The sequence below is a fragment of the Gadus chalcogrammus genome, chromosome 1, assembly GCF_026213295.1.
Source record: "Gadus chalcogrammus isolate NIFS_2021 chromosome 1, NIFS_Gcha_1.0, whole genome shotgun sequence".
Taxonomy (NCBI): Eukaryota; Metazoa; Chordata; class Actinopteri; order Gadiformes; family Gadidae; genus Gadus; species Gadus chalcogrammus.
The window spans coordinates 23,048,358-23,075,175 of record NC_079412.1 but is presented as its reverse complement, the minus strand read 5'-3'; the positions used below and the strand labels follow the sequence as shown (position 1 = coordinate 23,075,175).

General features: G+C 46.3%; 3 protein-coding genes across 7 annotated transcripts in view; 2 read left to right on the top strand and 1 right to left on the bottom strand.

Moving 5' to 3' along the window:
* Positions 1–7,880, top strand: part of LOC130387615 (NAD kinase-like) — a 22,579-nt gene extending 14,699 nt beyond the window's left edge. For all 4 annotated transcript variants that reach the window (XM_056596796.1, XM_056596821.1, XM_056596804.1 and 1 more), the window contains 4 exons: positions 1,574–1,673; positions 2,586–2,743; positions 4,180–4,262; positions 5,103–7,880. In XM_056596796.1, the coding sequence (XP_056452771.1) occupies positions 1,574–1,673; positions 2,586–2,743; positions 4,180–4,262; positions 5,103–5,250 (489 nt within the window). In that variant the 3' untranslated portion in view covers positions 5,251–7,880. The remainder of the gene's footprint in view (positions 1–1,573; positions 1,674–2,585; positions 2,744–4,179; positions 4,263–5,102) is intronic.
* Positions 7,852–14,580, bottom strand: LOC130387661 (uncharacterized). Its single transcript, XM_056596863.1, has 8 exons — positions 13,881–14,580; positions 13,410–13,506; positions 12,799–12,964; positions 11,747–11,892; positions 10,363–10,539; positions 10,000–10,119; positions 9,598–9,684; positions 7,852–9,312 (listed from the first exon to the last, which is right to left on the bottom strand). Exons 1-8 carry the CDS (start codon positions 13,892–13,894, stop codon positions 9,154–9,156), a joined length of 966 nt encoding a protein of 321 aa, XP_056452838.1. The 5' UTR covers positions 13,895–14,580; the 3' UTR covers positions 7,852–9,153.
* On the top strand, positions 13,534–26,818 carry LOC130387637 (solute carrier family 35 member E2A-like). 2 transcript variants are annotated; one of them, XM_056596842.1, is made up of 9 exons: positions 13,534–13,862; positions 15,365–15,850; positions 16,407–16,542; positions 20,785–20,912; positions 21,938–22,058; positions 22,485–22,538; positions 22,811–22,883; positions 23,460–23,605; positions 25,609–26,818. In XM_056596842.1, the coding sequence occupies exons 2-9, from the start codon at positions 15,568–15,570 to the stop codon at positions 25,886–25,888; spliced, it is 1,221 nt and encodes a 406-aa protein (XP_056452817.1). In that variant the 5' UTR covers positions 13,534–13,862; positions 15,365–15,567; the 3' UTR covers positions 25,889–26,818. The 2 variants fall into 2 exon arrangements, with proteins under 2 accessions (XP_056452817.1, XP_056452808.1); XM_056596833.1 differs by lacking the exon at positions 13,534–13,862 and adding an exon at positions 13,872–14,811.

Genomic DNA, 26,818 nt, shown 5'->3' with positions numbered 1-26,818 from the left:
TGAAGATCGTGGGGCTCAGCCGGTGCAGAGTTCACAGTGCCAGAGCCGTTGTTTTACCGCCTTAGATAACCTAGGCTGTCCATGCCCTCTCTGTCCACCATCCTGCCTGTGGCTGGACACTGCCACGTGTGCCCTCACTAGGGGCTAGATGCTGTAATGCCTGTTGTGATGTCAAAGACATCCCATCTGGTGGTGGAACAGAGTCCTTATTAAAGGACATCAACGGTAGATTAGAGGCCGTGTCGCTCACACTGTCGCCATTTGCGAAGAGAGACAAATTAGTATGTTTTACTATTTTTTGGACTATTTTATGTTCAATTTCACGGTTGAGTGTGTGTGGAAGCTTGGATTACCACACAGTCCCTTGGGCTATCAGGATATTAAACACCACCTAATCTGTCACACTGCTTAGCAGTAAAAAAATATATACATACACTTGCGGGCAATTGTAATTTTATCTTTTTCACTTTTAATGTTTCAATCTTATTAACGGTATTTATTATAATAGTGACAGTGAGATGTATGTTCTTCATGTCTTATGTTGACTTGTCTTTATATTTGACTGCACCTTCCGATGTAGCGATTCAATTTCGTTGTACAGGTGACTCTCTATCTATCAGTCACCTGTAGCCGGGAACCAAGCGGAGTTTCACACTCAGTTATTCATCAACGTCAGGCAGTCACCTGATGGAATGAAGTCAGGCACAAGGGCAAACAAAAGTCTGCACTCGCACTCTGTGGGGTTTGCCCATCAACGCCATATCAGCTCCTGTGTCATGCAGGTGGGTCTACCTGTGGTTATGACAATAGGTTGTCATAACGACAGGATGACGATCACAATGAGTCACCTTGGCGTGAATACCAAATCCTACCCACACCCCAGGGCCCTCGCCTCGGACCGGCCAACAGTGCTGTGTCCTGCTATGCGTAGCTGCTATGCGTAGCTGCTATGCGTAGCTGCTATGCGTAGCTGCTATGCGTAGCTGCCATGCGTAGCTGCCATGCGTAGCTGCCATGCGTAGCTGCCATGCGTAGCTGCTATGCGTAGCTGCTATGCGTAGCTGCTATGCGTAGCTGCTATGCGTAGCTGCTATGTGTGCTAACACCACACAGGCCTACTGGTAGATGACTGGAGCTAGAGGCTCCAGTCACCTCTGTTCCGCTTAACATAGGGTTGTTTTTTTTATAAAAAATAGAAAAAGTGATAAAATGGCAGTGATGAATTAAAGTGAGTCATTGTTGTTTTTGGTGTATGTTGAAATGACGAAATGAAGATTCAAACAAGGCTTTTCCCCTTAAAAGGCAAAAGCAATACAAAAATAGATGTATGATAAATGATTAATAGTGTTAGGTATAGTGTTCATAGTTGTAGGATTAGCATTCAGAGAGAAACCATGACCTGATTTGAGGTGTTATTTGAATCTACCACCGATGGGTGTTGTGATAATACTACGGGGGGGGGGGGGGGGGGGGCGGTGGGAGAGCGGTGGGATGTCCTGCGGTGTCATCGATGGTATCGTTGGGTGAGAGCCGCGCTGTATGAGTGTCTGACCGCTGGCCGTCTGGCCCCCAGGTTCTGAACGAGGTGGTGGTGGACCGGGGGCCCTCCTCCTACCTCTCCAACGTGGACCTCTTCCTGGACGGACACCTCATCACCACCGTTCAGGGGGACGGTGAGTACCCGGCCGGGACACGCCCCCGCACAAAGGTGGCGGGGGCCCAGCCCTCATGTCTGGACAGTCGAGATGCAGATGATGAGGGAGTGATTAACAACACAAAAAGAAAAAACGACATGAAATAAAAAAAAAAACGAAAAACAAAACATTGGCATCTTCGATGTCGAGATTATCGAGATGCTGATGATGATGAAGTGATGCTACAAATAAACAAAGACTTCCCCTTAACCACTTAACGGTCAAATCCCGCCGGCGGGCAAGTTTTCGTTACACCAGCCCTTCCCCCCGACATGCTGGGTCAATTTTCGGCATCATACAGTTGAGTGTTATAGTCATGTCATACACCGTTTGAAAGCTTAGAATCTCAGGAATGTCATCCAATGTCAACCATATGGTGGAATGGATATTTTTGGCGAATATAGATCAAAAATATCCTAGTGTCTTAGGTCAAAATAGCCCCCCTCACCCTCCTCCTCCCTTGGTGCATTCTAACTTTATCGTCGTTGTGGATATCCTTAGCAATGAGTTGATACTTCATGTTGGGTCTTGAAATGTTCATAAGAGTCCCCAGAAATTGAATATCAAACATTGTTTTAGTGTAATTACATTGTGTTTATGCACAAGCCATCTTATACAAAGCAGCCGAAAAATAGAAAACCAAAACGCTACTATGTTTTTTTGTAGAAAACTGCGATTCAGGGTTTGAATTCTGCTATTGTCGTCTGATTCATTGAATCCGCTGTGTTTGCCAGGGTCTCACGGTGACATTGTGTGTGTGTGTGTGTGTGTGTGTGTGTGTGTGTGTGTGTGTGTGTGTGTGTGTGTGTGTGTGTGTGTGTGTGTGTGTGTGTGTGTGTGTGTGTGTGTGTGTGTGTGTGTGTGTGTGTGTGTGTTGTCTCTCTCTCTCAGGCGTGATCGTCTCCACGCCGACGGGCAGCACGGCATACGCAGTGGCGGCGGGCGCCTCCATGATCCACCCCAACGTCCCGGCCATCATGATCACCCCCATCTGCCCGCACTCGCTCTCCTTCAGGCCCATCGTGGTGCCGGCCGGCGTGGAGCTCAAGGTAACCAGCGCCCAGACCCCCCCAACACCGTCCCCACCGCCCCACCGCCCCACCGGTCACACGATGAGCGCTGGGGATCGCTCGTCGAGTGGCTGTTGTGTATCGTGCACACTTCAGCGTTAACTACACCGTTCACTGCATAGTTCCCTACAGAGTTCACTGGATAGTTCCCTACAGAGTTCACTGCAGAGTTCCCTACAGAGTTCGCTGCAGAGTTCCCTACAGAGTTCGCTGCAGAGTTCGCTGCAGAGTTCACTACAGAGTTCACTACATAGAACACTACACAGTTCACTGCAGAGTTCACTGCAGAGTTCACTACATATTCAGAGTTCACTGCAGAGTTCACTACATAGTTCACTACATATTCAGAGTTCACTGCAGAGTTCACTGCAGAGTTCACTGCAGAGTTCACTACTGAGTTCACTACATAGAACACTACACAGTTCACTGCAGAGTTCACTACATATTCAGAGTTCATTGCAGAGTTCACTACATAGTTCACTACATATACATAGTTCACTGCAGAGTTCAATCCAAAGTTCCCTGTGAGTACATTACACAGTACGCTTCACTGTCGGCAGTCTAGGGGGTAGGATGTTGGAAACGGATCAAAGAATGCATGGAAATCAGAATGAAATCAGACTGGATTTTCCGCCAGGGCCGGGCGTGTGAAAACAATAAGCAGAACGAGTCTGAGAATAACATTACAAATAGAAATGGACACGTACAATGCCAGAAGCAGGATGTGTACGATGAACCTGGAACCTTAAAACTGGTTCCTCTGTGTCAACACTATTGCTCCAGTGTTGTCCAAATGTGCATACGAGATAAACGGCCAAAGATTGTATTTATTGTGCGAATGTGTTGCGCATGGTATGAAATAGTGTCTCTTGGCCTTTCCTCTTGGTTATCTCTATTAGGGCTGAATGATTTTGGGAAATAATCGAACTGCGATTATTTTGACCAATATTGCGATTTAATGTGCGATTTTCATAATTTATTAAGTTCCTTATGTTGTGTATTATTCACAAAAAAAACATTCTTTAGTATGTCCAACACAACATTGGAAGCAGTCAACATAAAAACTGCTCTTTCGTTTAGGCCAGGCCGATGTGTTAAGATTAATTTATATTATAAACTTCTTTATTTAACGATTGAATTTTTAAAATAAATGAATCGTACTGATTTCCAGTCAGTATTGTTTTGTTTTTTTTGCAGCCTTTGCGATTTGCTTACCGCGTTTAATTACATTTGCAATTTTGATTTGAATTCAATTAATCGTTCAGCCCTAATCTATACTGGGCCTGAGAACCAGATACACCTATAGAGGATACCTGAGGACCCCATCACCTTGACCTTAGCATGACCTCTGGGCCTCCTCCTGCTCCTCCTCCTCCTCCTCCTCCTCCTCCTCCTCCTCCTCCTCTTCCTCTCAGGTCATGCTGTCCAGCGAGGCGCGGAACACTGCCTGGGTGTCCTTCGACGGCCGGAAGAGACAGGAGATCTGCCACGGGGACAGGTCAGTCGCCGAGCCCGTCGCCGTGGCAACCGGGTGGATAGGGTCAGGGGTCGGCGATGGTGGGGGGGCGCTACCTGTTTGTTCCCCCCCCCCCCCCCCCAATTGTCCCATCCCCAGTTGAACCAGGAGACATCATTGAGTAAGAGGTCGATAAAAAGGAGAACTCTTCAAGCCTGGAATTGTATTTAGTTTTGTATTTTGTATATTAAGCTTGGGGTAAAAGTGTCTTTTTGACGACGGGCAGAGAGGCAGACCTCCGTACGGATGGACAGCTAGAATGACGGACAGGTGCTCCGTACCTCCCTGCAATGGAGGTGAGGCGAGGGCAGCCGGCCAAGAGAGCCAGCCGGGTCTGTAGAGGAAGCAGAACCCTCCCAGGGCAGGAGATAAACGCCTCCCCCTGCCAGGCGCATTGTGGCTGATAGTCGAGGATCGAATCGAAGAGGGAACTGCCCTGGGACTTGATGGCTTTAGTTTCGCAGCAGGGACCTGACATAATAGCCCCTTTTTTGGTTTGTTAACACTCTTTTGTAACCCGTCCACGGTAACTTCCTGCTTCTTGGAATCCACCCCATTGTTACCGTAACAGACCTCTTTGAGGAAGTTCATTGTGTGGCAAGATCCACCCTGTGTGTGTGTGTGTGTGTGTGTGTGTGTGTGTGTGTGTGTGTGTGTGTGTGTGTGTGTGTGTGTGTGTGTGTGTGTGTGTGTGTGTGTGTGTGTGTGTGTGTGTGTGTGTGTGTGTGTGTGTGTGTGTGTGTGTGTGTGTCATAAGGTCATACTTTTTTGCGCTTTTATTGTGAAACTCCCAGTCTGATTGTTTGCTGTGTCTCCATCCAGTATCACCATCACCACTTCCTGCTTCCCGGTTCCCTCCATCTGCTTCCGGGACCCGGTCACGGACTGGTTCGAGAGCCTGGCTCAATGTTTACACTGGAACGTGAGGAAGAAGCAGCACCATCTCACCTCTGAGGAAGAGGAGTTCTGAGGGCTTCTGATTGGCCCATTGTCCCCCCCGCCAGCTCTGTCGGCCAATCAAACATGATATCCAGTCAGTGGGTCCTGGGGTCGAAGCCAGCTACATGGTTATTCATTGATGACATGAATTTGATTTGAATTATTATTATTTGTAATTAATAATATGAATAGTTTATTCATAACAATTTTCAATATTCTAGTTATAGTAACGATAGATTTTTATCATCAGCCATAATAATTAATAATACTAACAATTGTATTATTAATAATCATGGTTCTGATTTTTATTATTATTATTATATTTTTTTTATAATGACACCTTCAAAGTTCAGAAAGGGGGTGCCTGCAGGGTGTTGTTATCCTACTATCTGTGCTGGGCTACCGAGGTCTACCCCGAGGGGTAGCGTTCCAATCAGTTCCCCTGAGCTCAGATCGTGAGGTGGGAGGCAAAACCTGGCAGGGTCGTTCCTCTTCCGGACCTGGAGTGTTGACAGCGCTGTACACACGGGGCCGTTTGATTCGATGGTCTGTGCGGGCCATCGTAGGTGAGCGTTGTGATCCGGTGTCGGAACACTTTCTACACTTTACGGGAAGATCACTGGCTGTCAGGGAAGGCTCAACAATTACCACATATCCTACGTGTTCAAATTGATGGAGCTACGTTTTTAATCTGCTTGATATGAAGTCTAATTTTATACATATATTTAAAGGGTTACACACCTGGAAGCGTTGGCGTGTTCGCGTCGCTCTAAAGGCTGAAACGTCAGTTACAAATGGCGGATAAAGTTAATCGAAAGTGTATAAAGAAAACCATAAGGGGGGAAAAGTCTTTGGCTTCGCTGAAAACTCAAATGGCGTCTTGTGTGAAGTTGCTATTTCAAAAGTTGCAGAACCAAAACGTTTCCTATAATGTTAAACAAGACTGTTGCTCTTCATTTAATAAGAAAAAAGCAGAATTTTCGTCAAAAGATTGATACCTTTTTTTCTTTTTTTTCCACTCAGATCTTAATGTAAAGCAGGAGAAAACCAATGCTATAGCATTTCTAATGTATAGACTGTGCCTTCACCACTGGTACGTTGTATTGAAAACTAATGTCATTTTTCTAAGGTTTACAAGATCTTAATTATTCTTCTAAACGTGTTCTCACAGTTGTGCAGATCTACCGTAGCCTTGTACTTAGAGTATTTTTCTACGCTGTCGCTCTGCGCTGTCAGCACCTGGAAGCAGAGAGTAAGTTCCATTACTCTTCACTCTTCTCGCGATACTACAAATGTATTCAGCAGTTGTTTTACAAACCTCTCTCCTAACCCTCGCGTGACCTTTTGTGTTGTGCTTATCCAGAACTGAAACATCCATTCCATTCAGACCAAAAAAAATCTCAAGTCAAACCCCAGGCGGTCTTGTGCGTGTTCTTTGTCGTGGACGTGGTGGTAGTCGCGTCGTAAGCCATAGGGGGACATGCACACGTCTAACGGGGGTCTTGACACAAGGTGGGACCCTGTACTGGTGGAGGTTGGGTTTTTAGTCGGCGATTGTTACCGTGGGTGGTGTGCTCAAAGTCTGAGTTGTGTGTGCGTGCGTGTGTTTTGAATACGTATAGCGTGTCTGATGTATAATGTGGAAGGTCTGTCATTTATTCAGTCGGGATACTTATCGACCAGCCCGTGGACCAGTGTTCCCATTGATCACTGTAGCTCGTATCACTGTATGTTTTTCAAGAAGACCAAGAGAGATCATTCCTCTTAATTTCCTGTAAGTGTTGAGTGTGCCATGTATTGTGTTCAGTCTCCTCAATCTACTAAAGGCTCAGTTATGGTCCCACGTCGACACAACGCAAGGGGCTTTACGGACCCCTTACGTCCTTGCGGACCCTCCTTGTGCCCACCGCGAGTGACGTGGCCCTCCCAAAAATTGTAAGCTTGCGTCGAGGCGACGCAGCAGCAGCAAGGGCTGTGATTGGTCCGCTCACTAAAACCCGACACAGAACCAAAACAGGTTCCTGTCTGCGTCAAAGCGTCTGCGTGGTCATTGCGTTGCGTAGACGTGGAACCATAACTGATCCTTGACCCGTTAAAGAGGCATCCCCGACGTTGGTACTCCCTCCATGTTTAGATTTAATCAACAGATTATTGAAGTAAGTCCCAGTGGTTTTGGGAAACCTAAATCTTTATATATCTATAGATATATAAATTCTTTTTTTTTTACTACACGTTTACTTTTTTTTTTAAGTCCGTGGCCCAAGGGTTAAACAAAGAGCCTTACTGAAATCCGTGAGGCTGACCACTGAAGAATCATTCACAAGAAACAAAGGAGTTGTACAATGAAACGCTACCACCAGTGTCCCTTCAGACCTAACCTTGTGAATGAGGGGCCCTTCTCGTCTCACCCTTGTCAACGGATCCTTCTTGGGTTTTGTCTGTCAGGAACTACGAATTCCTTCATTGTTTTTTACATTACGCCAAGTAGTCGAGTCTTTGCGAAAAGTGCTTTTCACTTTCAAAACCTGTTTCTCTCCGCTCTCACTTTTGTAATGGTACATTTGTAAATAATTCTGTATGAATTCTGCTATTTTTTTCTCGCCCAGAGCACTTTAATAAACAACAAATCTTTAACATGGAAATGTATGTATGTGTTTCATTGTACACTTTTGCTTAAATGTTGTAAACAAAATTCGTTACATTATTATTGATTCCAATTTGCAGAACATTAATAATCTTCTGATTAAAGTCGTTTTTGTTTAAATTAAAACATAAAGTTAAATTGGAAATCTCGAAGATTTCCGTTACGTTCTCTCTGGCTATCCCTTTGGTGAAGGGACTTTATTTGGCAATAGTTGGTAACTTAACATGCATCCATCACAATGAAAATCTTCGAGATTGCTGAAGTAAAAATAACTAAAGTTTGTGCTAATTCCATAACAGTGTTTCAAAAAAATATACCAAAAAAAGTCATGACAAGAAAAAGGTATTTTAATACAATTGTAAATTTTCATCTCGATGCGTCCTGCACAAGAAACACCAGTTGTCAACGCAAGCAGCAGCTACTATTGCACGTAACACTTTGTTTGACTTTCCCCACCCCCTCCTGATGAAGAGGTGTCTCTGGTCAGCTCTAGCTCGGGGGGAAGGGGGGGGGAGACAGTCAGTAAACAGGTTTCCATGGAGACGGTCAGTCAACAGGTTTCCATGGAGACGGTCAAAAACTGGTTATTCATAGTGATGGTCAGTTAACGGGTTACAATGGAGACGGTCAGTTAACAGGTTTCCATGGAGACGGTCAGTAAACAGGTTTCCATGGAGACGGTCAATAAACAGGTTATTCATAGTGATGGTCAGTTAACAGGTTACAATGGAGACGGTCAGTTAACAGGTTTCCATGGAGACGGTCAGTAAACAGGTTTCCATGGTGACGGTCAGTTAACGGGTTACAAAGGACACGGTCAATTAATACTGTACATTAAAGGAACTGAATTTTAATCCCAATGTCCTTTTTAGTAAGATGCTTTAGCCACCTGCTCATGGATGACCTGTATCCCCAGTTCTAAAAGTGCTCTGTACATGGCTTTGGATGACAGTCGTCAGTAGTAACAGCCGACGCACGAGGCAAACCGGAGAGCACCGAGCGGCTTGTCTGAGTGCGTAGTGGACGGCGCAGGGCAGTGACCGGACATAGTACAGGTTGGTTGGTTTAAACACCGGGGCTATCTAGCGACCATCTCCTTGAACCTCGGAAACTTCAGTAGGCTGAAGTCCGGGGAAGAAAAACGTTAGGCAAAATATTAGCCACAAAAGTGCACATGTATATCAAATATATATATATATATATAGAGATATATCGATACAGGTGTATATATATAGATATGTACTTAATAGGAAAATGATGGAAAAAATATGTATATTTGTAACTAATGCTTCAGCCGGCAGCTATAGGCTCCGCGCCCCACAGGCCCTGACGGAAGTGCTTGTCCAGACGGCCGAGTGCCCCCAGGAGCGCCATCTTGATCCCCACGGAGAGCAGGGCCCCCACCAGCGTGTGGGGGCCGGCGCTGTCTGCCGGCCACCTGCTGATGACCTACACACACACACACACACACACACACACACACACACACACACACACACACACACACACACACACACACACACACACACACACACACACACACACACACACACACACACACACACACACAGGAAGACACACACACACACACACAGGAAGACACACACACAGGAAGACACACACACACAAAAATGAGAACGGCAATAGGTGGAAAACTTAAACAGAATCGATAGCTGCATTTTTTTTTTTTGACCAATAATTACTATTGGTAACTATTTTGTGTCGGGCCCTCACCGTGAACATGAGATAGATGAAAAACACCACTTCTGGAATGTTCAGGAGGAGGAATACCAAAACCAAGACTCGGGCTTTTTTCAAAAGCTAGGGAGCGGGAAGAAAATACTCATAATTACATTTCACAGAAAAAGTCTAAAAGATAACAGTTTAGAACCCAACAATTGTACATTAACATTAACTGATGGAGAACTTATAAATGGCCTATAACCATTTACATTTATTTTTGTGATTTCTGTCCAGAATAATCATATTTTTAACAGTATTCGTATATAACATTAACAGCCCAATCAAATTTAAGTTAGTAACCATAACGAAATTTAGGTAAAGATAACAGGAAAAAACTGTTGCAGTTTCAACTGTCAGTCAAAGTAAGTGAAAGCAAGTGAAAGTACGGCTCACAGCAACACCGCCGACTACAGTAGTGAGACATGACCAGAAGATGCAGGCGCAGCCGATCAGAATGCTGTCCCTGAGGTTCGTGGCTTCGCTCCCCGATATCATCAAGATACACAAGCACAGCTGGAGTCGTGGGAACACATTTTCACGACGAGTAGTTATTCATTAGAATCGATGTATATACAACTGCAAGCCTTTTTCAAAAAGTGTTGTTCGGTTTAATTGTTGTAAATATAAGCCAACTGTATTGGAATACACATATGTTAATAAGGTGTTATACATTTCGAAGTTAATCTTAAGCGGTCAAAGTCACTGCAATAATTCTCTCTTTTGTATTCCGTATATGTTATCACTCCAGGATCTCACCTGAGCTTGCAGGTCAAAGGTCACCATGGAGAAGCACAGGTTTAGCAGGAAGTACCGCTCTTGGACGCTCTCCAAGGCCCCGCCCACGCGAAAGGCCATCCTATCAGCCGCGCCGATGAGGAGGCAGGTGCAGACGACGTGGACCACGCCCACACACAGTATGCACACAAACCTCAACTGGGGACATGTGTCGACGCGTTAAAGGGCCCCTATTATACCTCTCCAAGTGTGAGTGTGATCAGCCATTACAAGCTGTTTGAAAACCGTCTTTTTCCTGTGTTTTAGTGACATCACCAGTGGGAGGCTCCACCTTGATGTATGACAGATGGAAGTGGACACCCCCCCTCGTGATGTCACCAAGGCACAGGGAAGGGCAATCACACTCACACCTGGTGGTGTGACACAGGGACCCTTTAAACATCTGCGTTGAACCGCCTACATTGCTTTGTTTTTGTGTAATGTTGTTCAACCTGTTCTGTTAGTGTTCGGAAAGCCCGGCAGAACAAGAGATGATTATTCACGGCACAGCATTAGGAACACAGACAGTCGGCTTCACGTGTCACGTGACATCATGGATTTGCATCATCAGTGTCCAACCATTTCTTTCAGTAGAAGTGTTTTCTGCCTAGTATCTTTCGGGGCGCTTGGCCTTTAAGTGTGACCTTTATAATACAGTACGCACACAGTACTTCCTAACTGTACTTCCTCAAGGCAAACAGTCTTTCCATTACTTTGGAATAGGGAGATTTGACACTCACTGAAGTGTCTTTAGAAAAAGAAGAACTTCTGCAAATATGCTCTTACTACTAATACTACTCCTACATAAACATACAGGACCCCCCCCCCCCCCCAAAGTGTGTAAGGCATCTTCTGAGGAGAAAGATGGCTGTTTCCCTACTAATAGCTTAGTGCTAACCAAAGTGCTAAGCTCTCAGGGCACTCAGCCATTGAATGTCACATGATGTAGGAAGTGTGTCATTTGAGTTACTGTTGTTCTCTTGGTTTAGGTGTGTGTGTGTGTGTGTGTGTGTGTGTGTGTGTGTGTGTGTGTGTGTGTGTGTGTGTGTGTGTGTGTGTGTGTGTGTGTGTGTGTGTGTCTGTGTGTCTGTCTCTGTCTTGTTATCTGTGTGTTTGTGTGTCTGTGTGTCTCTGTCTGCGTGTGTGTGTCTGTCTGTGTCTGTGTGTGCGTGTGTGTGGCTGTATCTGTGTGTGTGTGTGTGTGTGTGTGTGTGTGTGTGTGTCTGTATCTGTTTGTGTCTGTGTGTGGGTGTGTGTGGCTGTGTGTGTGTGTGTGTGTGTGTGTGTGTGTGTGTGTGTGTGTGTGTGTGTGTGTGTGTGTGTGTGTGTGTGTGTGTGTGTGTGTGTGTGTGTCTGTGTGTGTCACCATTAGCTTCTGCTGCTCCTGGTGCGGCAGGAGGCTGTAGTTGAGCACTGAGCGGAGGACCAGAGTGAGCACGCTCAGTAGGAAGGCACACAGCTCCTGTCTGTTCTCCTGCAGTACGCCCCGCACCACGTAGTACACGCAGAACACTGCGTCGACACAAGCAACACAAACACAGAGGAAACACAACCGTCACCAACGGCATCGCAACGCTGGAAGCACACGATGTCGGGACGGACGCCAGAGTGATGTTTCTGATTTGTCTCATCAAAACAAGAATTAACTATTAGGAGTGTTCGGAAAAACACTATGGTACGTTTGCACACTGCTTCTTTGGGGGGTTTTACTACAAATGCTACAAATATGGACAACAAATATGCCACTTTGGTGCGCTGCGTGTGCGTCGGATCTTAGGGTGAGGGGGGGGTCGTCCTATGTGGACCTTTGACGCTCCATAGAGACTCACTGGGATGAAGGAATGTGCAGATACAATGGACCTCACTCCTTGTATTCTCGAGCCCCCTCGTGAAAGGACCTCCACCAGCACACAGTCTGTTTTCGGTTCATGTTTTGACGACTCAAACCAAAGCTACAGCAGCCATGTGGTCAATTGAAACCTTAACACTGTTGTTATTTATACATCCAGGTCCTCAACCCCTGCTTCTTTCACACAATCTTTTTGAGATCGTCTAACTATGAACTAGGGACTACTTTTTCACCCAAAAGGAACCTGCAATTGCATACAATTGAAACTGGGGCAACTACAAGCAAACGTTTTTAAGTGCTGCTCGACCCAGTGAGAGATACAAAGGCCCCCCCCCCCCCCCCCCGGGTAGACTGAGTGACGATCAGCTATAGGGATCTGAAAGAAACGAGGTTAGCGTACATGTAATTATGATAAGCGGTGGTGCACACAGTAAGAGTAGGAGGTGCTACATATCACAGGTGCTGGCTGAATTCCCACAACAAGAGTACAACTCCACCAAACGCGTTCAATCCGGACGACAGGCGCTTCGATGCGTTGCTATGAGAAACGTTGTTGCCATGGCACTCACAGATTCCCACCAGCTGGATGAGGGAGACGCCCAAGTCTTGCTCCAGGAGGGCGTCGTACTGTCCGCAGAAGCTGGCCAGAGTGAGGCCCAGCAGCACGCACATGGAGGCCAGCGTGAAGCAGAAGTACAGCTGCACCGCTCGGCTCAGCTCCGCCCAGGGCTTGATCTGGGGACGAAGAGGGAGACGGGGACGAAGACGAGGATGATAATAATAATAATAATAATAATAATAATAAATTAAATTTATATAGCGCTTAATATGGTACTCTAAGACGCTTAGTGTCTTAGAGTGCCATGATGGGAGGACAAACATGGTTGACTTTGGAAAAAGCAAAAACTGTAAATGTATAATGTACCTAACGTGTAACGATGAGACTTAAATGAATTAAGAGATCTTACATGATTCAAAGGCTTCGTTCCTTTATTTGTCGAGGTGTTTATATGTGTACGTGCAGTTAAATACAATGTGTCCGACTTCCCCGGCTAAGCAACATGTAGGGGATGTATTCCAATTAAACCTGCAAAACTAAAAGACAAACTAAATCTATAGGGGAGGAAATCTTTTATTTATACTTTGCATTGTCCTACTTAATGAAGGTGTTTGACCTCACCGGGCCGCATGGTGTCGGGATCAACTCCTGGTGCCTCGGCCTCAGGTTCAGATGTGGAACATCTGCGCCCTCTGCTGGCGAGTTGTCCAACAGCGGTCTGTGAAGTAGGACCGACATACACAGTGGGGCTGTGAACACAACACAACAAACTCGCACGCTCTTTGGTGTAGAGTACACCAATGGTGTTAAAGTAGTTTGACATCATTTAACAAATGTATACGTTGATCTGAAAGTTTAAAGACTAATCGTATACTAGGCTACAATTAGCCCTACTATGATACAACTACACGGCACTCGTATTGCCACACAGTACAGTAGAGATGACGTCAAATAACCACTTGTAATCAATCGCCTTCGCCAACGATGCAGTAGGTCTGTCGCTCACGAGTCTTCGCGGACCAAAGGGTCACATGTTGCGACCCACTGCCAGTTCAGTAGGAAAAGTTGCAGAAGGTGCGTGTTTTATTTTACCTTATCTCGTCCATGTTCCCTAAAAGTTATGTAGAGTGCAGGCTTTGTTACTGCATCTTCCCACTACATATTTTAGTTTCGGTTTATATTTGGCGAAGTCTATATTCGCGTAGGTTTCAGTTCCGCATTCATAGTTGCTCTGATTTCCAGGCGTCGTTCCTATGTGCACTAGTGTGTACTGAAGTGTCTTCTACAGCCCCGCTCTGTAGTTCAAGTCCGCCACCATTCGAAATGACGTCTCTGCTTGTGCAAGGCACATTGTTTAAAGGATCGTGGTTCATTTGTTAAACACATAAAGTAATTGCATTAATCAATGTATCCAACGTGTCCTTCTGGTAGACTGTGATGATAGATCACAGTCTACCATAGATTCATGCTGGTGCCGAAATAATAATGCATGTAATAATGATGCCAAACTACAAAAGATTTCCTGCAGAAAATGCGTCGAGTGCTGTGGTGCAAAGTGAGGTTTAAGTAGAAAGGGTTTATTTGTATGGGCCCATGTGCCTATTATACCATAGTAAATATTTAGCCAGAAGCTACTAATTCTTCCAGTGTATTTGGTGACATTGTAACCTTAGCGGCCGCCACCGTCTGATGTCCGCCACTAGGGGGCGTTGACCCGCACAACAAACACCAGCGAACAGCCGCCGCCACACAAAGACAATGCTCACCCCACACACACAAAAAGCAGTCTGATCTCATATGATCCCAAACTTCCCGTGGTTTGACTTCGCTCCTCACTGGAAGCACGCTGGATTGTAACTGGAAAACATTACACAGCCTAAACATAAGAACAATATCAACCAAGGGAGACGGACCCACCGTAACGTTAGTGTGTACAGGAGGACGTAACTATTGGACAAGAGGCGTGCAAGCTTCCACTGAGGCTTTTTAAACCTGGCACTGTGCGCACAGAGGCGATCCCCGGGTGAGTGAAAACCTTCGCCTCGATGCAGGTCGAGATCCACGCGTTACTTAAACCAGATGTTGTTACTGAACCTCGGTAACATACGTGACCGCACACCTTGGCCGTAGCTTCCTCTATTGTGTGCGTGTTTCCTCTCCAGGAGGCTAACGCGATGAGCTAATGTCATAATGCAGCTTGTTCGTGTTCTGTAATGGTTCGTTCACAAGATCAACAAGTTATGCAAAACATTGTAGACTGTCTTGTATTTCCCTGTGTAACTCACAATCCGGAGGTCCAGGGACTTAAACATGTTAGAAGCTCCCGGTGAACCACTATGGCTCTTATTGTGTTACCCCGTGTATGTTTTATTGATAACCATCTACCCTTTGTACTGGGTTTTAGTTTAACCCTGATGCCTAACAGTACACGTGGCATTGCACGTTTAATAATAGCCTGCACGTTTAGCGTGCACCATCGCCTAGTGTTCCCATCACACACTGCTTGTTATGTTATTACTGCATTTGGTGTATAGTCATAACGATTTATTTTGGGCGTGCTTCTTCTCTGCATATAGGATTTCTGACAGTTGAGGAACAGTTTGAGAGTGCTGCCATGTTTGCACCACCACCACCACCACCTGCTTGACTCCTACCCTGGGGCAAGATGGACTGACGACCGAGACCGCGGTCCACTCCTTGCGCTTTCGTCGGTGCACCCAGGAGGAGTCGTGTTGGATAAGTGTCGGTGGGACGGTGCGCCCGAACAACAACCAGCACCATGGTGGCTAACGGTCCGACCAGCGGCAGATGCCCGTGGCTGCGTCTCTTCTCCCCGTTCCAGAGCAGCCGGGAGCGCGTGGTGCTGACCCGCAGCGAGAGCATGCACGGTGAAAGTGTGTTGAAGATCACCGTCACCGAGACCACGGTGATCGAGGCGGAGTCCGGCGTCTGGAACCTGCGCTCCATGTCATACCTGGTGCTGTGGTTCTTCTTCAGCTTCTGCACGCTCTTTCTCAACAAGTATATTCTGTCGCTTCTGGAGGGAGAGCCGAGCATGCTGGGTAAGGGTGTGTGTGGGTGGGTGTGTGTGTGTGTGTGTGTGTGTGTGTGTGTGTGTGTGTGCGGGTGTGTCCCGACACATCTCACACTTTGGTATATTTATTTTTTTAAACATTTTTGTTATACTCAACAGTGTCATGAAATGACAAGTGAAAGAGAGAGTGTAGGCCATGCCGAAGTAATCCATTTAATTTTTAACCAAAGGATGTGCAGCAGTGATTCCTAGAAGCGGGCTTACATAGCCTGATCAAATATTAGGATACTCGTACCATAAGCATTATCAGTCTTATCTGATGTGGTTTTATTGGCAAGGAGACTTTTATTTCAAGGTTTTATTATCCAAGATAAAAAAACGGATTGTAAATACCCAGTATATCTCAACTGGTTTAAACGGTCTGATTCTTCTCACCGTCTTACTGAACTCTGAGCCTTTTGGGTACCTGTATCTTTAAGGAACGGGTGGTGTTGTTTGTCTAGCTCTAAAGGCCTTCAGGTAAAATGTGTACATTTACATTCAATCGTGGTCAAACTGTCTGTCTGTTTGTGTGGTACCCCTAGGTGCTGTCCAGATGCTGTCCACCACCATCATCGGGTGCCTCAAAATGTTTGTCCCCTGCTGCCTCTACAAGCACAAGACCCGCACCGAGTATCCGTCCAACTTCGTCATGACCATGCTGTTTGTTGGCCTGATGAGGTGAGTGTCCGACCAATCACTGAGCTCCTATTGACGGGCCTAAGCAAGACATTGGCCAATCAGTCGGCCTCGTGCTAGAGCATTTGCGTATTTTTCCTCAAAAGTCAATCATACTTCTGTCCGTAAGTTAAAGGAAAATCGCTCAGGAAGAACTAGTTTGACGTAAATGATGCGTCGACATGAAGAATCACACCTGTATGTAAATGAGTGCCCGTGTTTGTGAGAGTTGTTAATTGCCGTAAGTTACGCCCCCAAAAAACACTTAATGGGAGACGCTCTTCCCCATTTCTGCTTAATCAACAAAAAGACACTTCAGGTGTGGAGCTTGAAGTCCTCCTTTCAGAAATCGATCAAAAAACACTCATCACATCTAGCAGCGTCAGTAGGTAGCTCCAGAGCAGTAGCTCTCGGACCTTTAAACCGGAGGTAAAACATTCAATACACATACAGGAGCCCAAAACACAAACCATCCATGACGATCGTACAATCAAAAACATGTAATGCAATGCACAAAGCAACACTTTTTTTTAAATCAACAACAAGCCATTATGCTCTAATTATGTTACAATATTTATAATCCATTATTTTTACTGATATAACTTTTCTGTTATTCTCAACATTTTCTTCTATGATAAATTATTTTGTGCCATCTGTAACGCATGGTAAACACTGCCTCGGTGAGCAAACATAGAAGAAGAAGATTACATTTGTTCAGATAAGTAAATACATAGATAATACACAATACCTATCCTGTGCAAATGTTTGTCCATAGAACCATACACACGCATACCTCAGATAAACCCTGAAACATATTATTGAATGAGGACCAATGACCTCCTAATGCCAGGCCAGAGGAAGTCATTAGCCAATCAATTACCTCCTTATGCCGGGCCTTATAAAGCTTTTAGCCAATCAATGACCTCCTAAAGCCAGTCCTTAGCGAGGCTTAAGCCAATCAATTTCAGGCCGAAGGAAGATGTTAGCGAATCAATGACCCCATTATGCCAGGGTTTAGGAAAACATATATTTTGTTTATATATGTTAATTATTTTTGTAGCATATAGCATTCTCATCATCATTTGTGGTCTGAGGTTCTAATGTGGACCTAATCTTTGGAAATGTATCCAGTATTGAGCGATTACACTGCAGCTATAACTCATGTTAACAGTGCATCCACCTAGCAGGAGCTTTTGTCCAAAGCGACTGACAAAAGTGCATTCAACAATGAAGGTATAGCCCAAAGGGGGAGTGTTCAGCCTGCGATGGACCGAGGGTAGGGATTCAGCTTGTCAGGAGCCCATCCCAGCACTGAGGCAAGAACCAAGGAGTCGAGAGGTGGTTCGCGACGCGAAGAGGAGAGAACTGTCTTTGGGAGAGCATTTACTGGTGAATATGAGTTTGAGTTGGTTGCCAGCTTTGGGAGTAGGGGGTGGGGGAAGGGAGTGAGAGAGTGAACGAAGATCGTAAAAACAGCAGTGGCACTTTGGAAGTCGCCGTCCGGATGTGGAAATCCCAGAGGAGCATTAACGGAGACCTGGTATTTAACGAATACAGCAGCATTTAATTCCTCCGGTTTAGTAACAGACACAGCAGGTAATCGAGAGAAGGATAGCAGGGAGTGGGGGTAGAAAGAACATGTCTATTTGGTATATTCCTGGTGTGATCCAAGTGAGAGCCAGGAAGACAAGGGATCGCAAGGAGGCGTACCCAGAGATGACCTCAGACAAAGGGAGACTATAGATAGAAGTGCTGATTGCTCAGTGGGCTCAGTTGGGTAGGAATCTACAATTATATTAAGTCTACTAACTGCACGACAACAATGTGCAACTATAATCGGCCTATTAATACCACTAAAGCAGTACACAATTGGAGAAAAAGATTTCAACCTAATACAGCAGACGGATAAACTGCATAGCTTTTTTAAGAAAGTCAGTTGAAGCCGGTTTTTCGTACGTTTTGCAGAGTGCGATACATGACCTGGTGTTTCCATGCAGGAGAACTCTCCCTGAGTGTGTGTGTGTGTGTGTGTGTGACGGCTGGTTCAACCTGCTCAACTGGTGCCGGCAGCCTCACCCAGCCCCAGAGTCCAATCAGTCTGGCTCAGGCCAAGTGAGGCTGCTTAAAACAGCCATCATCCAGACACACTCAACAATAACAGGAGCCTGTCTGTGTTAAGATCAAGCCATGGAGAGGGCGTTCGTGGATGTCCGCTATTGCCCCAAAGGAATACATTGTTACCTGCGGTGGATGAAGGCCTCAGCGATCCCAATCAATACCGGACTAATTTCCAATATTGTTAGGCCACGTTTATACATAGCAGGGTATTTAGAGAAACAAATATTTCCCCCCCTCCGTTTTGAAAAATAACATTGTGCACACAACATCGTTTTCAAAAAAGTTGTAATTTACATAAACCTGCATAAATACGCCGTCGAGCACCATTATATATCTATACTTTCATCATAAAGTGTACATATTTATAATTTGAAATTCGTCCCAGCCTTTATACCACATATATTATAGGGTCTATAGCATATAACCGCATTTTCTGATTACAGTTTAATGTAACAGTAAGCCAAAAACATCGCTAATTAACACCGCAACTGAAAATTAACCACACAGAGATTACCATGGCAACCGGTCAAGCAATTTTTTTTTCATTCAATAAACGAATAATCCCCCTATAGAGTGGCGAAGTCACGCCCCTTCCGGTAGAGCTCATGGGACCTATGAGATCGAAAAATATGAATGGGTGTCAATGGAGAGAAAATAATTATTTTCTGGTCCCGGTCTTTATATGCCCTGGATTACACATATGTTGTTTGTGGATTTAAAGGATAATTGTTCATGCAAAGAGTTCAACCGTTTATTGTGCAATTGTTCAGATAAAGGCTGTAGAGAAAACACAACGAGAAAGACTACACGGCTCGTATGTGACGTCACGCTCCCTGCGACTGGCGTGGAGAAGACCGACAATCTTCCCATCGGCATAACTGAAACTCTGCACGTGCCCCGACTTATGATGGTTTTCACCTCTTTCGATGCTTTTATCCTCCCCTTGGAAACAGCGGTGAAGCGGGGCAGAGAGATCGCCATCTCTGTGCCGAGTTCCAAGTGCGGGTGTTGTGATGTATATCATATGCGTCGAGAGCAGCGAAGAGCTGTAGTTCACAAAGCGGCCTCACATAAAACCTAAAATTATCAATCTTCTTCACGAAAATTTTTAGTTTTCTTTGCATGAAAAATTATCATTCCAATCCACAAACATATGTGTAATCCAGGTCATATAAAGACTGGGACCAGAAAATAATTTTTTTCTCTCCATTGACACCCATTCATATTTTTCGATCTCATAGGTCCCATGAGCTCTACCGGAAGAGGCGGGACTTCGCCACTCTATATGGCGCGCGGTTCGTTCGTGTGAACAGACGGCAGGCGTTCGCGTGACGTTAAGCATTTTCTGGCGCATAATGTGACGCTTGAGAACCTGATGCCGCCTTCAAAGCAGCTCAGAGGTTCGGAAGCTCTTCGGTGTCTTTATGTAAACCTTCCCTTCTTCCGAAATAAGAGTGTTCAGGAAACGTTTGTAGGATATGACCTAAAATCGGAAATGTGATTGTTCGTGAGACTAGAGTTCATAACAACAACAAGTATGGATGCCCGCAGGGACCTTGCTGAATCAGATGAATCAGTTATTAGAACTGCTTGCGATGGTTGAACATGAGGGAGTATATAGCAGTTGATGTTTATAATTGTAAGCTATAATGTATCGTAATGCTAATGTTAGAATGGGTGTTCAGTTCGCCTCTTAGTGCTTGCTGCAAGTTCACTTTAGTCTATCAATGAAATGGGCAGCCATTGTCGTGACGTCAACTCGGAGGCTCGGGTTTTTTTTGTGGAGATCTGTGCCTCAAGTGGGCGGGCACAAAGCATTATGGGGGGCGGGCCCGGCCCCATATGGCCCGCCCATATATGGCCCGCCCATATATGGCCCGCCCATATATGGCCCGCCCATATATGGCCCGCCCATATATGGCCCGCCCATAGCGACGGGCCTGTATACAGAGAAGAAATTCTTACAACAGTGAACTAGTGAACTATAGATAAGCAAACCCGAACAAAATGGTATTCGTAATATGCACTATTTATTACACGCAAGCGTTTTGTTAGCTTAAATCTGATATGCGTTTAAGCAGGGACAGTTCTGTCCTCCCATTGGCTGATAATGCCCCCCCCCTCCAGGTTCACCACGGTGGTGCTGGGCCTGGTCAGCCTGAAGAACGTGGCCGTGTCTTTCGCCGAGACGGTGAAGAGCTCAGCGCCCATCTTCACGGTCATCATGTCCCGCCTCATCCTGGGGGAGTACACAGGTGGGTCAACCCGCCAATCAAAGGACGCCAGAGGAGACGCTGGAAGACATCTGAGACTAAATAATGTACCTATGGGCTAATTCCCCATTTTCTCTACCTCTGCAATTTTTCTTGTGGGATTTAAGATGTACTTTTAGCAGGAACATTAACATTTTCCCTGGGGTTAATGTTTATATACTGCAAAAGAGCAAATGCATTTGTCTGCTGATGTTGTGCTTTCTTAATTACTACAACAGCATCCATTATTCTAGTAGTCCTCAGGACAGAATTCTCTTGTTCTTTATTTGTTGAGTCAACACCTGTCGAAGAACAAGATCAGGCAGTAAGGGCAAAAATAACTGACTGATGGATTGCTTGTTTACGTCAAACATGCCCCAGATATGTCACCTGACTTGACAAAGGTCACTATTACTGCGCCAGACCAAACATTCATACATACATTCCATACATACATACATACATACATACTTACAAGTGCTTGGACGATGTGTTAAAACAAGGCCTAGGGGCTTAGACTTTAGACTTTTAGACTTTAGACCTTATTGTCCCCAAGGGGAAATTTTTCTTCACGTCACAGTACATTACATATGTGGGCCGCACGCCGACAGACAATAAACAGAAACAAATAAACATCTACACAGATCTGCATAAACATCTACACAGAGTAGGACTGGGGGTGATTTATCTTGGCCTTTTATTGAGTGCTGTTATGGCTGCAGGCACCAGGCTTTTGCCGTAGCGAGCCCTCCTGCACAACAGGGACCTATGCCTGCGTGCAGAGGGCATGACAGTGAAGTGGCAGTTGAGAGGGTGTGTGTTGTCCTGTGCTATTGTGGATGCAATGAGTGAGATGGCCTTTATATTGAGCTCTGACAGTGTGGGTGTGGGGAGACCAATTAATTTGGCAGCTTTATGCTGTTGTTTACTTTGTGGCAGGGAGCGTTCACACAAAGGGCTACATTTTCTTGTGTATCCGCCTGCTCCTGCTTACCACACGCTTTTGTGTGGTTTATTTCCCTCTGAAGGATTGTGGGTAAATCTCTCCCTGTTCCCCATCATGGCCGGCCTGGCACTGTGCACGGCCTCAGAGCTCAGCTTCAACATGCTGGGCTTCTCCGCAGCCCTCTCCACCAACATCATGGACTGGTGAGTCTCCGGCCCCTCCCTCGAAGGCATCGCTGTCTCTCCGGCCCCTCGTGTGTGTGTGTGTGTGTGTGTGTGTGTGTGTGTGTGTGTGTGTGTGTGTGTGTGTGTGTGTGTGTGTGTGTGTGTGTGTGTGTGTGTGTGTGTGTGTGTGTGTGTGTGTGTGTGTGTGTGTCAGGCAATAGGGTAGCGCAAGAGTCATGACGTTGATGAGGATTATGGTTGCCATGGTTGGTAATCTTTTGACCAGTAAGGAGCAGACACCCAGTAGATCATGTGGGACCGCGTTGTTGCTCCGGGTTCACTTGGCAGTTATTAAGCCTAATTCAATTCTGTTTGTTCAAACCCATAGCGACTCACTCTTCCTCCCTCTCCACATGTGCGTTGACTCTATCCCTCTCCGTCTCTCTTGTGTCTTTTGTTCACCAGTTTACAGAATGTTTTCTCCAAAAAGCTGCTCAGTGGAGACACCTACAAATTCAGGTAAACGCAAAGCACCTACTGCCCCCTCTGACCGCACCTCTGTCAGCTATCTTTTGTCGAGGGTGAACATCGACTCATTCCCTTCCTCCCCGTCCTTCACTCCTGTAAAGGGCCAAATAGTGGATTATGCTATTTTGCCCGGCTGCTATGTTTGATTGCGGCACATCAAACATTTTCTTTTACGAGAATGAGTTTTGCATTTGTGTTGGGCTTCTTTTTTTTTGTGCGTGTCTGTGACTGTATTTGTGTGTGTACGTGTGTGTCCTCTCAAGCCCACCAGAGCTGCAGTTCTACACCAGCGCAGCAGCTGTCATCATGCTCATTCCTGCCTGGGTTTTCCTGCTGGTAAGCAGAGCACTGTAGGAGTAGGAGCCAGACGTGTGTGTGTGTGTGTGTGTGTGTGTGTGTGTGTGTGTGTGTGTGTGTGTGTGTGTGTGTGTGTGTGTGTGTGTGTGTGTGTGTGTGTGTGTGTGTGTGTGTGTGTGTGTGTGTGTGTGTGTGTGTGTGTGTGTAGATCTCAAAGGTGAATTTGCAACTTTTTGAGAGCTACATTATCAGATTAAAATCGTAGTATCACCAGCCACACCCAAATATACTGAATATCCCAAGGCCGGCCACACTGATAGCCTGTAGATTAAACCACATATAGAGGGAGGGAAGGGGAGAGGAATGCAGAAATGAAAGGGGAGATGGAGCTGGAAGGAGTGAGGGAGGGAGGGAGGGAGGGAGGGAGAGAGAGATGGTGTGAAAGGAGGGAGTTGGCCAGGACGGGTGAAGGGAGGGATGGGGGTGTAGGGTGACAGAAGAGGCTACGTGGCTCTGTGTATTCCGTAACCTGCTCACCAGGTCCCACCGCTGCACCCCTCCCTGGCCCCGACCCCCCCCGTCCCCCCGTCCCCCCCTGCCCCCTCGTCCCAACAGGACATTCCAGTGATCGGGAAGAATGGGCGGAGCTTGGTCTGGAGTCAGGACGTGGTGCTGCTGCTGCTGTTTGACGGAGTGCTGTTCCACCTGCAGAGCGTCAGCGCCTACGCCCTGATGGGCCGTATCTCCCCCGTCACCTTCAGGTACGACCCCCCCGGCCCGCCCAGTGACGTGCACCACCTGCAACGGATCCCCCCCCCCCCCCTCAGGCTGCACCACCTGTAGCTCTAGTCTGCAGCAGCTGCAGTTCTGCCCCACCTGCAGCTCCTGTACCATGTTTACCGTGTTGCTTGTTTTTGTGCGAGGACCCTGAGGGATTGCTTCGTGGGTGTCAACCGGTTTTGTTATTTTTAGTGCGTGTGCTTTTTTAAGCTGCAGGTTCATGTGTTCACAATGGACCAAGTTGGGTTCGGCAGCTGCAACACATTTTGGTCACACCTTAGTTTGTGTTGGGTCAATATTTTTGTGGTTTTAGCAGAGATGGGGACTCGAGTCCGAGACTCGAGTAACGGTGACTTAAGACTTGACTTGTGACTCCACCCAAAGGACTTCAGACTTGACTCCGGCTCGAGCTTCAAGGCTCGTCAAGTCATGCAATTATTGCTTTTTAATTCTAAGTTTAACCATGTATTTCTGTTAGGGATGGGCAACGATCGTCGAATAGTCGGAGTCACGTAGACTATCGAATGATGAATGTGACTATCGTTATTTATTACACGGCTCTTCTCAATGCTGCAGAACGCTCCGGTCACTTGCTTGGTTCCTTCAAAACTTCCAGCCGTGAATATTTTTTTGATAATTCACCATTGCTAAGCATAATGAGCGGCATCAAGGAAAGTGGATTTTTTGCCGTCTGTCTTGTCTTATCACTCCGCAAGAAGTCCGGTAACTTATCAACCCCAGCGTCCTTGGTTGCTAAGCAACGTCAACATCTTTGACGGACTATTTCTCTGCTGATCAACACTACGAATGCTGGTAAAGAATAAATTGTAAAAAGACACACCATGTGAAGTTACTTTTTTTGGCAAGTAGCCGTGTAATAAGCGGGATAATGTATAGAACGCCGCCGGTCATTATCGAAAATAAGCCTTATTTTCCCGATAATGGCCGACGTTCTATACATTATCCCGAAACTAGAAAGGCAGACGTGTTCCATAGTTTCCATATGCTAAAGACGTGTCTAGTTCACCATCATGCAGGCTGCGTTCAGTAAAATAAATTAATAAATATCTGTTTTCGGCACATGTAGGCCTTTCTGCCTTAGCCCACGTTGAAATAATTTGATATAAGTGTTTCCCAGGCCAATGTGTGGCGATGTGGCACAGAGTCAACACTGAGCGCCACAAATTGATTCTGCCTTCTATTTTTTTTTTTTTTTTATATAAATAGGCCTATCGTTCCGTTCATTCATCTCCGCATAGCACTCTTTCTCCCTGTCACTCTTGTTCACACACGCACACAGAGACAAGCGCGCATACATCCCAATGGTGAGTGGGTACACTACCACATATTGGATCAACCCGCATATCACTGATACACTGCACACGCACTGACAGCGGAATCGCCCGCGCCTCCTCTCAACGCGCCTACAAAGGCAGACCCGAGCGGGATATTTGCGATTAATGTGAAATGCGGTTATAGTTTATATATATTACGGTGTTAGACCCCCAGGCCGTTCTGCCGGCGATTTTTTAATCCGCTCTGCAGCAGAGGCTGGAGATCGGGAAGATCAGGAGGTCTCTCGGTGGGTGGTCCACTTTGAAATGTATTTTGTGCGCGATTGCTCGATTACGCGAATGGGCAATCACAAAATACCCCCTCCCCGGCTGGACTCCTTGTCCGACCGGTGTGAGTGTGATGAAATCGATCACACTCACACCTGGTGGTATGATATGTCCCCTTTAAGAGTTTATGATATTACTCCCAATGGTCGCCACACTGCCAGTAAGGCAGTTATGAAGGCATGTGTTTCAGGTTTGATCACTTGACACTAAGCTTTGCGTGTCGGGCCTTGATTCATTCTATCCACATGGTTCTCAACGTGGTTTGGGGAAATAAATATTATTTATTAGTCGAAATCATGTGCAGGGTAAGGTTATTCACCTTGAAGATATTTCCCCCCCCCCTCTTCTCTCCCTGTGCGCAGCGTGGCGAGCACGGTGAAGCACGCCCTGTCCGTGTGGCTCAGCATCATCGTGTTCAGCAACCACATCACGCTGCTGGGTGCGGCCGGCTCGGTGCTGGTGCTGCTGGGCGTGCTGCTCTACAACCGGGCCCGCCAGGCCCAGAGGAGGGCTCTGAGGGCCATGGCCGGCCGGCAGCAGGACCCCCAGTACCACTACGACCACAGCCACAGGCCCTCCAGGGGAGAACCGCCGGCCCCGGGCCAGCAGGCCTCCAAGGACTTCAAGGCCTCCCAGTCGTAGCCTGGGAGACCTGAAGCCCCAGGACCAGCCCGCCTCCAAGGAATTCAAGGACTCCCAGTCGTAGCCTGAGATACCTGCCCCCCCCAGGGTCAGCTTGCCTCCAAGGAATTCAAGGCCTCCAAGGACTTCAAGGCCTCCCAGTCGTAGCCTGGGACGGAGGTTAGGATGCCAAGTGGGTGGGGAGGGGGAGGCGATCCAGGACTCACTTTTGGCCACCTCCTTGTCTCTCTGACTCTTTGCACTCTCTTGCTCTGTCCCCATTTCACACTAAAGGAGAGTTGGGTTCTCACTTCACACGCATTCCACCAGTTCAACTGAAATATCCCCCAAAAAATGGAAATTTGGAAGGCTGAGTGGCAGCAAGGGAGCTGGTTAGCGGAAGTGTGGTAACCTAGCAACCACTAAGTTGTCCATTTCGATTGTTATTCCTAAAACAATTGTTGTAAACAATTGTTGCTGATTGAACAGTACAGGTACCTGCTGTGTCACATGACTCTTTTTGCACTATATATTGCACAAACAAGCTTTTTCCCTCAAGTCCACTATGTTAAAAACAAAGTCATAGATCTTTTCTTTTTTTTTTTTGCTTCTGACATGTATATGAGATTGCATATTTGGGATCCCCAGTTGATTATATGTGGTCATTTTAAGTTTGATGTTTAATTTTGTATTATTTTATGGTTTAGGTTTGCGAGAGCTTATGTGTTTGTGCATGGCTTTAATGTCGTGACCGTTGCTTCCAGACAGGAGCTCGACCCGGTTGTCTTATAGCGGTCTGGCCCCGTATCCCGGGGCGGATCGGAGAGGTCCGTGCAATGATCGTTCAGCTGTACCCGACGCGATCTGCGTCGTTTCAGGGAGCCTCAGATATGAAAGCACTCAGGATAACTTTCCTTTTGTAATCTTTTGAGCACGCAGTCTTTTTAGTTG

What these genes read in the sequence shown, in the direction of transcription:
- LOC130387661 (XM_056596863.1), bottom strand. An exon ending in TCCCGACACCATGCGGCCCG is followed by an intron (nt 12,965 to 13,409) that starts GTGAGGTCAAAC and finishes CTTCGTCCCCAG; the next exon opens with ATCAAGCCCTGGGCGGAGCT. An exon ending in TCATCTATCTCATGTTCACG is followed by an intron (nt 9,313 to 9,597) that starts GTGAGGGCCCGA and finishes GTGTGTGTGTAG; the next exon opens with GTCATCAGCAGGTGGCCGGC.
- LOC130387637 (XM_056596842.1), top strand. Translation starts at nt 15,568, where the DNA reads ATGGTGGCTAACGGTCCGACCAGCGGCAGATGCCCGTGGCTGCGTCTC. An exon ending in GGGAGAGCCGAGCATGCTGG is followed by an intron (nt 15,851 to 16,406) that starts GTAAGGGTGTGT and finishes TGGTACCCCTAG; the next exon opens with GTGCTGTCCAGATGCTGTCC. An exon ending in GGAGACACCTACAAATTCAG is followed by an intron (nt 22,539 to 22,810) that starts GTAAACGCAAAG and finishes TGTCCTCTCAAG; the next exon opens with CCCACCAGAGCTGCAGTTCT.